Below are 11,920 nucleotides of genomic sequence, written 5' to 3' on the forward strand. Positions count from 1 at the left end.
GGTATTACAGCCCAAATTACTCTCACCACTAGGTGGCAACAACCTAGCTGAAATAAAGTAGAAATACAGACCATTACAGAAAGGCAGTTAATACAGACTTGTTTATCCTTTCTTCCTCATTACATTGAGTAAAGGGAAAAGTTACCCACAAATCTTTATTTTTATTGTAATATCAACTTGCAATAATATCTACTGAGAAATGGATGGGGCTTGACATATGATCAGAGTTGTTTTCAGTGAAATCTGATGATCAACATATAGAAGTTTACCTTATGAAATGAATGTACATGAAAAGTTCTCCTCAGATACACTTGCTTATCTTTTTAAGTATGATACTTGATTACTTTAAAAAATTAATGTCAGTTGGATCATCCTAGCAAATAAAGAACTCTCTTCCTCCTCCAGTAAGTCTGCTCTTAATGGCTTGATTTGATGAGATTGTTCTTTATTCACCTTTTTTCATTATCATCCTGTCTTCCATGAAAAACTTTTCATGTCCCCCTCCTACATTTAATTTCCCTTTCATTATAATGAGCATTTTCTTACAAACATTAAAAAATTAAGGGTCAGGGAAGAAACCAGAGACCCTTTAATCGATGTAACTTTTTTCACTATGTCTCTTTTCTTTCTGAAAGCCTGAGGGGAAACTTTACTTACTATACAGATTGGACTGGTAAATAAAATCACTTCTTTTAGTCCTAGAATGAGCTATGATGGTCTCCTTGAGGCTGAGTACTGTCGCATTGGGACAACTTGCCCTTCATGACATGGTAAAATCGGGCTCATGGACCATTCATTCCCTGACTTAGACGAATTGTATGAAGTTTGCCCTTAAATGCGTAAAAACATTACCTTGCCACAGCCAAGCAGTAGATGGCATTCTCCCTTGGAGTCCTCCCATCGTGCTCTGAGAAAGCCGAGAAGGAGGACCAGAGTAAAAAGTCAGCACCAGGTGTTGTACAGTAAAACGAGGGATGTGAATAGCCCACTCTTGACACCAGGGGAAGTGGGACTTGGGGGAGATATATATTTTTTACAAGATTTTCTTTTTTCCCAGAAGTAGCTAATCTCTGATTTTGTTGCTGTCTTTGGAATTCAGAGATTGGATTTGCATCTGCCAGCAGAGGAAACTTGCGGGTTTGTCTTCTTTGGTTTAGCTCTGGAGTTGCCAGAGGATAAACAGGTTTCCTGCTTGTAGTTTGCTCCCTGAGAGGTGACAGCTTGTTCGCAGGGAATTGGGAGTCCTTGTTCCCAGCCTTGTGCCAGCTCTTGGAGGTCATTTTTGGTTTGGTGTAACCATCCACCATCACAGTGTCTCCAACTTTTGTCCCAAAGACCCTTGTTCCACGAAGCCACCTTTTATGAAGGCTGTGACTTTGAGCCCTGAGGACCCATTGTTTTATTTTAATATAAATCCTCATGGGAAGTGAGATTTTCAAAAATGAAACTGTGGACCACATTTTGCCCAGCAAATATAATACACAGTCTTTATGCTTGTGTTTGAAGGCAATGGTCAGTGGAGTTTGTCCTGCTGCATTTTTGCATTCCAGACACAGCACACTGCAGTGCACAAAGGCCTTTAGAATCAACAGTTGGCCAGCTTCTGCAGCTGCATGAATGGGGCATTTAGAGACATCTGCATGCAGGGCTTCATGGCACCACACTCGATAGGGGTGAACACCCACTGCCTCATTGGGCCATACACCCTGCTTCAGGGCCCATTCAGTGAGTTCAATGTGCCCATAAAAGGCGGCAATGTACAGGGCCACCCTTTTCTGATACCTGAATGAGAGAAACAAGAGGAAAGGGTTGTTTAAGTCGGTAAACAAACATAGTTGCACTAAATAGTCATAAAATTGTCTAGCTAAAATGTTTTTTTTTTCTAATTTTATCCGTTTTGTTTGTTTTTTGCTTTTTGTTTTGTTTTGTTTTGTTTTCCAAAAAGGCATGTAGTAGCGTGCAGGTTAAATTCAAATTGCACAAATCCTGCCTGTTCATACTATCCTGTTATGCACATTCAATAATTCAAACTCATTGTCTTGGAGCAGTTTCTCATGAAAAAGCAAATGTTTTCCCCATAAATCTTGATAAAAGTGATTATGAACTATTTTTTAAGGATTTGAAACAAAGTTTGTATCTTACCCCAAAATGAATTTAAATTATGTATGCAACAGAAACTTTACTCACGAGAGTAGTGATAGACAGCTCAGTTTCTGTACATAAGAACAATAACTCCTAAGTTCTGAATGAATGAATTCATTACTCCTAAGTAATGAATGATGTTTATAGCAATAATTATAGCAATCAGTGCTTTCTAAGCAATATTTCAGACATTTTTTCATATTTCATATTCATTTCTTCTCTGAGGTATGCATGTATTTAGGCTGATGTAACCGTTACTAAAGGGCCCTCCTCAGTGGCACAACAGGATAAAAGGCAGCACTATGAAGCTGTCCAAAGCCACTGCAGCACAGTTACAATCCCCAACCAGGGAGGTGACTCATTTGGCACAGCAGATTTCTCCTGCTTCATCCACACTCATCTCAGCAGTGCATTTCAGTCAGTCTACTTGTTCTGGTGATGCCTCTTACCCTCCACACCTTTAGCCCTTTAACTTGTACCCTATTTCTTGTGTGAATGGATAAATGAATCTTTTAAAAAAAACTATTAAAGTATAATCAATGTGTGCAGTTTCAGCAATAGTACAATGTAATTAGTTAAATTGCCTTTTAAACTAAGGAACCATAATACCACCTTATATCTTATATATAAATTGAATTTCCAAGTAAAATTTAAGCAATCACAAAAAAAGAAAAAGAATGGAAAATCAAATTCTCAAGAAAAATGTCAAGGTTTGTATTAATTGGATTATTTTAACACATATTAGAAATATGAACATTTTGTCTTTTCTAAACAGGTCGTATGTTCTGGCTTCCCAAAGTCTCTACTGATACTCTGACTTAAACGAATAGTTTTCCCCTCACCAGCACCACCACAAGTACTGTAATCTCCTAACTGGTCTCTTCTTCTCTGTGTTGTTTTCTGCACACAGCAGTATGCTGTTTTCATTCCATATATTAGAGGGTATTGTTTATCCTTTTTTCAAAACCTTCCAATAGCTTCTCACTGCAATTGAAACTCAAGCTGCTCTCCTTGGTCTACAAAGGCTCTTGATCAAATGGCCCCTTTTCCCTTTTCTCCCCTACTTCCCACTACTCCTTACTCTGTCATTGTACTGTAGACACACTGGTCTTCCTAAACTCCATCCAATCCCCTGTAAGTTAAGTTGAATAACTGGTAAAGGTTTTTCAGAGAAGAATAATGAGATAAACAAGACAGAGTACTGGCAGCCATCAACTAGGATATTTCTGGGTAGGGCTATCTGACTCGATTGTAGAGATGGAGGCAGATGAGCTTGATATCACCCCAAATTTACTACATAACTAATTCTCCTGTCTGGGTGCATGCTTATCACACCATGGTTGATGTATATATGGCTTCCAGTATAATTTTTCTATATGAGAAAGATAACTTGCCCAGAACCTGTGTGTGTTTCTGACACACTCTGGCACTTACAATTAATTATTATGCTGGCATTTGTGTTCATAAATCATTTTAATATGTTTTAAAGATTTATTTATTTATGCAAACAGACCTGGGGTAAAGGCCAGAGGTGCAGGAGCAGTGAGAGGATTCACCAGAGTCAGAATGGGGAGCATAATAGGCAAATTGTCAAAGTACACTGCTGCTGGGGAGCAACGGGTGACAGGAGAGGTCTGCTGCACCATGTGAGTCACCTCTGAGGCAGGAATCAAGTCATGCACCTAAGCAGCTTCGGCCAGCTGGCAGTGTTGCACCTTAACCCGTTGCGCCACCAGGGAGGGACAATATTTCATTTTTAAAAAAATTTATTACTACAAATAACTACCTCTTACTTTGATCAGTTTTCTTGATTTGGAAGGAAAAAACGCCTCCTGTGGAAATGCCTCTGAAGTCTCTGGGCAACTGAGTAACTATTCTTCCCCTGGCAATTCCAAGGGTGTGGCCCACATCTTTCATTCAAATAGATAGTTTGATTTAGGGATCCAACAAACACTTCAAATTCAAGATATTTATAATTGAACTCCTCATCTTCTCCCCCAGACCTACTCCTTTTCTAGGCGTCTCTTCCTAGAAGAATAGACCTTTCATCCATCCTGTTATCAAGCTGGGAGCCTGGATTCCATCCTTGTCATATCTTCCCTCTCTCTCTTCCCATACCTAATTTTTTAATTAGAGCAGTTGGCTTTACAACCAAGATATTTCTTTTCAATCTTTCTTCTCATCTCTGCGTCTGTGCCATAAACTTACTTCAAGCCCCACTAATTCTACTCCTTTACTCCTTACAAGTTAACAGGAGTCATCATTTTACAATACAAGACAGATCTCATCTTGGTTCTTCCATGAATTTCAATGTCTCCCCAAAGCTTTAAACATAAAGTCCAAATTCCTTTACATTGCTATAGGGCCTACATGAGCTTGTTCCCTTACCTTTCCTCACGGGTCACTCACTTCCTCCCATTTGAGTTTACTCTGTGATACTTTTGTTAGTTCCTTCAATTTATTCTCTTGCCCACAGGTCTTTATATACACAATTCCATCTGTTTAGGAACATCTATCTTCTTCTCCCTACCACTGAGTTCAGTTAGAACCCTATAGGTCTCAACTTAAATCCCTTTCTCAAGATTCTTTACTTAATCCCCTTAGTCTGCCTTAGTTGTCCAAACGATGCATTCCTTTATCATATTGCACTAAGTTATGTCATAACACACTCCACACTGAATGGCAGTAGTAATGACATTTATAACCTGCTTCTCATGTACCTGGAAGTACATGTACCATGTATGTAGCATGTACTTATTTTTGTCAGGTAGCCCTTTAAGTTCCTTATGACTAGGTCATCTAATCGCTGTATCAGTTTTATGAGATAGATACTATGATCAATCTCATTTTATAGAAGAGGATAAAGAGGTACATGATGGCTATGTAACTTGCTCAAGTTTACACAATAGCAAGTAGAACTTTGAAGTCAGTAAAATGGACACTGAAGTTTATAATCCTAAACTCTTTGCAATTATACTTCTCCAGAAATTGACTACTTGTTTTTTGTTTTTTCTTTGGGGCAGCAAGATGACTTGAAGGAGGGAACATATCTTGCTTGTTGCTAATTTTATATGATTTTGTAAAGTACATAGAAAATACTCAATAGACATTTGTCCACTGGAGGAGGACTATAGGGAACTTACAATTTGATCATAAACATTCCTCAAGCTCTTGGATTTTATTTAAAGTTTAATAGAAGTGGAAATAAATGATTAAGCACCTGCACAGAGTTATATTGTTTGTGTTGATACCTTTTTTTTCTTTTTAACACGTGAAATTTTATTAGTCAGACTTCATAGAATCTATTTCCTCAACTTTAAAACAAAATAAAATAATAAACACCTCATAAAATAGTCACAAGTATAAGATGAGATGCTAAATACAACAGTGTCTTTCACAAAATATTCAATAAATGTGCACTATTAGCAGTAATAATGCAACACACATTAAATAAGTGTACTATAACTACCTCAAAATATAAATTAATTTTAAGAATTTGAATTTTGTAGTTTTAGAACTCAGGTGAAACTTCTGTAAAAAATATAATTGAATCACCCACAAGGTGGCACTGTTCTAAAGTACCATTAAATTAAAACCTAAAGGGCAGTGTCTTAAGCATTTAGCTTAAGCATTTAGCTAATTAAACATTTAGCTGCAGCAAACAAACTATTTTATGAGTCTACCCTCCTGCGCATTCTACACTTATGCATTCTACACTTTATGTATGGCAAAATTGTCTTAAATACAATTTGAAAATTACACAATTGCTTAGGAAGATGCTGCTAATATTAAGCAAGTGTCTTTTATTCTGAGACACTGATAAAAGTCTGATATCCAAACCAAGCTAAGATCACTCATTTAAGTAGTTGGTATTTCCTGAAGAGAGTCTACCTAAATTACAATCTTTCACCAAAGCTGGTGACATCTCTAGTGTCTTATTCCAGCAAATATTTCAATATTTGAGGGTGGATTAGACATGCTAAGTGGGACTGGCCTAGGGCGGACCCCAGCTCTAGAGTGAACTGTAGACTCAAAGAGTTATGGTAGCTGGAAAACTATTTAAATTAATCTTTCATTTGCTTTATCTCCATACTTAAGTACTGGTGCTTCATTTGATAAATAGCGTTGAACTTCCAATTTTCGTCCTAGGAGACAACCCATCAGAAACTCCTTCCATCCATCCCAGACATCCAAGCGAAGTGTTGTGCCTGTAGAAAGGAGTTCTAGCTCATTACTAGTCCATTACATTATAGGTCAGTTTATTACTGTGAATTGGCAACCCTTAAAACATCTAATGATAATTTTCCACAAAGCCATGAAATATATGTAAAATCTCTAGGTGAAAAGTAATACGGAATAAGTAGAAAAAGATGCCGAATTACTTTGACTTGTAAAATTCATTTAATTTCTATGCATTGTTAGTTTTTTATTTACATAGTGATTGAACATAATGCTGAAATGTTTCTTGTAACCACACCCCATCTGTCCCATCTGGGTTTTCTTTATTCCTCATTTCTTCTATGTATTTTTGTGTGTCTTCTCCTTTCTTTCTAAAAATAGGCTACCCCTGCTTACTAACAGTTTCTGTCCTATCACAGAAATGTTGGTGGGCATGCAATACTTTTTGCAATGACCCAACATTTTTAGATACTTTTCATTTTCTGCCATTACTGATAACCCATTTTGTCTCTCTACATTTTCTAATTTGAACTCACAATTTTAATAATAATAATCTACTGAATATGTGCAGCTAGTGGTTATTGAATGTTAAGCACATACATTATTCTAAATTCTTCTTTTTAAATTTATTTATTTATGCATACAGAACTGGGGAACAAACCAGAGGTGCAGGGACGGCAAGAGGATTCACCAGAGACAGAGAGAAGAGCAGAACAGGCAGATCGACAAAGTACACTGCTGAGGGGAGCAGCGGGTGGGTCAGGAGTGGTATGCTGAGACATGTGGATCACCTTGGGGGCTGGGAATAGAACTTGTACTGAAGCAGCTGCAGCTAACTTGCAGTTGTGTGTTCTTACCTGCTGTGCCACCAGGAAGGGCCTGTTCTAAATTCTTTTCATGAACAGACTAATTTAAAATTCACAAAGCCTTAAGCAATAGGTTGTATTATTTTCTCCATTTGACAGCTAAAGAACAGGGGCATTATGATGAAGCAACTTTCCTAGGATTTACATACCCAGTAAGTAGTGGAACCATGAGTCAGAACAGGACAATCTAGCTCTTCTGCCCATATTTCTATCCTTTATATGGTACTTGTCTCCAAACAAGAATCTAATTTGTTCAACCGTGATAGCTGATTATCATTGGGCAATGAATCAATATGATGGCCTTGACAGCAGGAATTGGTGTGATTGTGTGATTGTGTGTGTGCATGTATGTGTGTGTGTGAGAGAGACTCGGGCTTATCCATAAATATTATCAGGCTCAGACACATAGTAGGTTGATTATAAATACTTGCAAGTAAGAACAGAGAAAAAGATTGAGTAAAGGAAGGAAAGAAAGTTCTCATTCCCCTTTGGGGCCATACAAAACTTCTAAATTTGTTCACTCAGTTACTGGTAGTTTGTAATACCTGTAATCTTAGAGTTACTGAAGATAAATCTCTTTAAAGAACAGCCAACTCAGTTGTTTTTTTTATAGACTAAGGAAGGTAAAGCCCCAAAATAGGAGTGTCTTGCCTAAGGTTATCCTGGGAGTAGAATTTGGCCTGGAATTTACATCTTTGGGATTCTTTCAATACCTAGAAAGCCTCCGCCTTTCTCTTGCTTTCTCTTTGCATTCTTTCTTCCACTCCGTGGGTCCTCATATACCCAAGTTTATATTCTCTCTGAAAATCCCTCCCTTTTTTGGATAGCTTTGTTATAATCTAGAATCTTGAAATGCAGCTTTTCCACTGTTACATCTTATACTGATTTTTGGATTTCTTGACCTTGGCCTTGCTTTCTTTTGTTAGCTGATTTCTATTTGTTTTGTTTATTCACAGAGCCAGATCTGCATTACTGTCCTCATTCCCCTAAATTGCTTTGACTTCAGCTGGAATAATTCACTTTTTTCAGGAGAGCTATGTAATTTATCCTATAGAAACCAAGCAGTGAGTCTACATATTGCTTATAGAAATGCCTTGATGCCACTTCCCAAAATGTGGGATCATCCTTTTTATGATAGATTTTGTTTCTCTCTAGTATTTCACTGTAATTACATTTTCTTATAAAATGTGTGATTCCTATGGGTAGGACAGGCAACATAACTTTAAAAACTGCTACAATTGCTCATCTTGTAAGCTAAATGAGTTGCCATGTTTTCAGTTTTTACTATGAAAATTATTCACAGATGAGCACCAGAAAATTTCAGTCAGGTGCTGTACCTCAGCCTCCTTAGTGCACAACTGAGGCCATGTTACCTCCAGGTAAGGAACCAGTCTACCCCCAAGCCCAGAGGATAAACATAATTTCCATAGAATTGAATTTTTCAGATTCTAAGCCAGTGGCTTGGAGGTTTGGTGTTAAGGTCATGCTCCTGTTTATTTGCTCAGATGTTTTTACCGTTCCAGCAGCCCACTCCTGTTTTTCCTGACCAAGCCCTCACCTTGTGCCCAAAGTGTAAATCCCAGAATCCTTTTCCAGCTTTTGGGTTTTAGAACACTGCTCCCAGCACTGTTCTCTGAGTCTGTAATTAAAGTTCCTACTCTGAACCCCATTTCTGGAACTAGATTTTTGTTATAGCATGTCAGAGCTCTGATGTCAACAACTGGTCTACTTGCCCACCTCTGTGCTTCATTCATTCACTACCTGGATGCTATATTTTTCATCTACCAGGCCCCTGCTAAATATATCTGAGGTTTACCTCTGCCCTCCTCTATCTCTCCATTGCTACTTGCTCAACCGTGCCCAGGATCTCCACCTGGAGGACTTGTTGAAAGCTAACCTCACTCTGCTATATGTGTACATGCTGGTTCTTCCTGGTCCATCTGTTCTTCCCTAAATGCTTGCTCACCGTCAGATTTTTTATTTATTTATTTATTTATTTTTATTCATACAGAACTGGGATACAGGCCAGAGATCCGGAGGGTGAGAGGATTCACCAGGAACAGAGTGGAGAACAGAACAGGGAGCTTGACAAAGTTCACTACTGAGAGGAGCAGTGGGCGGGTCAGGAGAGATCTGCCACGCCATGTGGATCTCCTTCGGGGCAGGGGCAGGTGGGGATCGAACTCATGCAGAAGTGGCTTAAGCTTCTTAGTGCAGTGCTTGAACCCACTGCATCACCAGGGAGGGACCACCCTCAGATTTTTAACTCCCTCTAGGTCAACCTATTTACTGCTGGTGTGTTTTGATTCTGAAAGCTACAGAGAAGATACTTGATTTAAATCCTTATCAATTTTGGGCACCTTCATCGAGCCCTGTATTTTATTCTTCCTTAAATCCCTATCAAAGAATAAACATGATAGGTTTTAAAGCTGCCCATTTCAGTTCGTTGCTATGAACCATATCTAATTTCTCAAAGAACCAAGAAAATAATGAATAGTCTTTCTCTTATCAAATTTTGAGTACCCAGTTTCTAAGCAAGTTCACTACACTAGCAACAATAATTGGGTAATCCTTTCATTCCTGTTGCTCTTTGATGCTTTCTTTGGCACACATTAAATTCCTTGTATGCTTGGAAACTTTGCTAAAACATAGAAATTTACTTGAAAATGCTATGTTGCTCCAGAAAATACAACTGGAAAGTTGAAATGAAATAAAAACAAAATTAATGACAATTTTTCTAAATTCTCTGTTCTTAATTTTTGGTTATTTTTGAAAAGAGTACCTCCCAAATTGTATGTATTTACCAGATATGGCTCCTCTCACTACTTGCAAACCCATAGCTAAGTCACACAGAGAGCAGGCTCAAGCAAGAGCGCATCCTCTAGCATGTTGTCTCCACCCCTCCCCTACTGTCCCTTGGTCCCATGTTTCTCATCAATATTTGTCTATCTGACTTGCACTTTTCCTGATGAATTGTGAAAATCATTTAGCTGGCTTGGGCATTACCTAAGGGAAAGCAAGCAAACATTATTCAGAATTTCAAATAAAAGTAGGTATGCTATAGGCATGATGTTGGCAGTGTAGGTTGTTGTAAAGAACCCAGTCCTGAGTACATACTACTCATTAGTAGCATTGTCTTGAGAAGATCACTTAACTTTCTGAGCCTCAGTTTTTTTTGTAAGGGATGGTAGAGGGACTCTGGAGTGAGGCCAAATCTCAGATCTGAGCTGACAGGACCCTGCTCCTGAGTTTCTCAGTCGTGACGCATTGGGGCTGGTCACGAACACATGTCATGAGGTATTTCAGGGCAAAATACCAAAGGCATGGCCCTCCCTGGTGGTGCAGTGGGTTAAAGCACAGCACTGAGAAGCTAAAGCCACTTCTGCATGAGTTCAATTCCCGCCTGCCCCGGAGGTGACCACATGGCGTGGCAGACCTCTCCTGACCCGCCCGCTGCTCCCCTCAGCAGTGTACTTCGTGGATCTGCCTGTTCTGCTCCCCGCTCTGTCTCTGGTGAAGCCTCTCACCATCCCTGCACCTCTGGCCTGTACCCCAGTTCTGTATGCACAAATAAATAGATCTTTAAAAAAAAAATACAAGAGGTGTAATCCTCTGTTGGTGCCGAGTTAGCACATTACCCCCGGGGCTCCGGGGAATGTGCCCCCTGTTGTGCGTGTCAAGGCGGCCAGGTGGTCGGGCTGATAAAGCCATGACACAGACTTGTGTTTATCAGCCAGACGCGGCAATCCTCTAAAAGAAAGGCATTCACACACTCATTTAGGCACACTTGCTACAGAAAGGGGGCTATATTAAAAACTTTCATGGAATACAGACAAAATAATGAGCAGAGAAACACTGAGCTAAGCAGGAGGAAATCAAAAGCTAAAATAGAGATTTAAGAGCTAGAAATGGAACTAAAATGAACACCAGTCTCATAAAACATGACATAAGGAAAGGTTCAGACATTGAACTTATGCCTACACACACATTTGACCTATGTGGTATGCCACAAAGTATCAAGCCACAAAATTAGGGATGTTTAGCTTTGATAAATTCTTGATAAGGGTTAAAATTCTACCATCAAAAAAGCCATTTCTCCTTACTATCTTCTTAATTTTCCCAATCTTTCTATCTCCACCTACTTTATTAAATCTGTTCTCTTGTATCATATCAATAACTTTTAAATGAACTCAAAATATTTTTCTCAGACATTGACTTTTTACCAACATCCTAGAAACATTGTCTGTGGCAATGCACAGTCCCAGTTGTCCTGATATTAATAGTTTCTAGGTCTAACTTTCTTTTTCCTACTCATTTCCTTGTTGTCCACTTGCCCTGATTTCAGTGTGTCCTGAGTACAGCCCCTTTGCCCTGGACACAACTTTCTCTACATTTTCTCTCTAGGGAAGGTATTGTCCATGGACAGGACACCTGCAGCAATATCTGCTAATTCTGAACATCACACTCAAACCCTATCTCCATTTTTATCACAGAGGAGAATTTAAAAACCTGAGTTATTAGCAAAGTAGCAGGCCAAAAAATCAACACACAAAAGTCAGAGGCTTTCCAATACACAAACAAGCAAGCAGAAGAAACAGAGATAAAAAAAAAAAACCATCCCCTTTTCAAATAAAACAAAAAGAAGCAAATACCTGGGAGTCAACTTAACAAAGGAGGTAAAAGACCTCTACAAAGAAAATTACAAAACACTGTTAAAAGAAATACAAGAAGAC

The 11,920-nt window shown here is 38.7% G+C and overlaps 1 protein-coding gene across 1 annotated transcript in view; it reads right to left on the minus strand.

Moving 5' to 3' along the window:
• Nucleotides 1-848: 848 nt before the first annotated feature.
• The window catches only part of ANKUB1 (ankyrin repeat and ubiquitin domain containing 1), a 34,944-nt gene continuing 23,872 nt past the window's right edge, over nucleotides 849-11,920 (minus strand). The window contains exons 4-5 of the mRNA XM_004674907.1: nucleotides 6,236-6,350; nucleotides 849-1,782 (exon numbers count right to left, since the gene is read on the minus strand). Coding sequence (XP_004674964.1) covers nucleotides 849-1,782; nucleotides 6,236-6,350 — 1,049 coding nt within the window. The remainder of the gene's footprint in view (nucleotides 1,783-6,235; nucleotides 6,351-11,920) is intronic.

Source organism: Condylura cristata, unplaced genomic scaffold, assembly GCF_000260355.1.
Source record: "Condylura cristata isolate star-nosed mole 26May11 unplaced genomic scaffold, ConCri1.0 scaffold00003, whole genome shotgun sequence".
NCBI classification, from domain to species: Eukaryota; Metazoa; Chordata; class Mammalia; order Eulipotyphla; family Talpidae; genus Condylura; species Condylura cristata.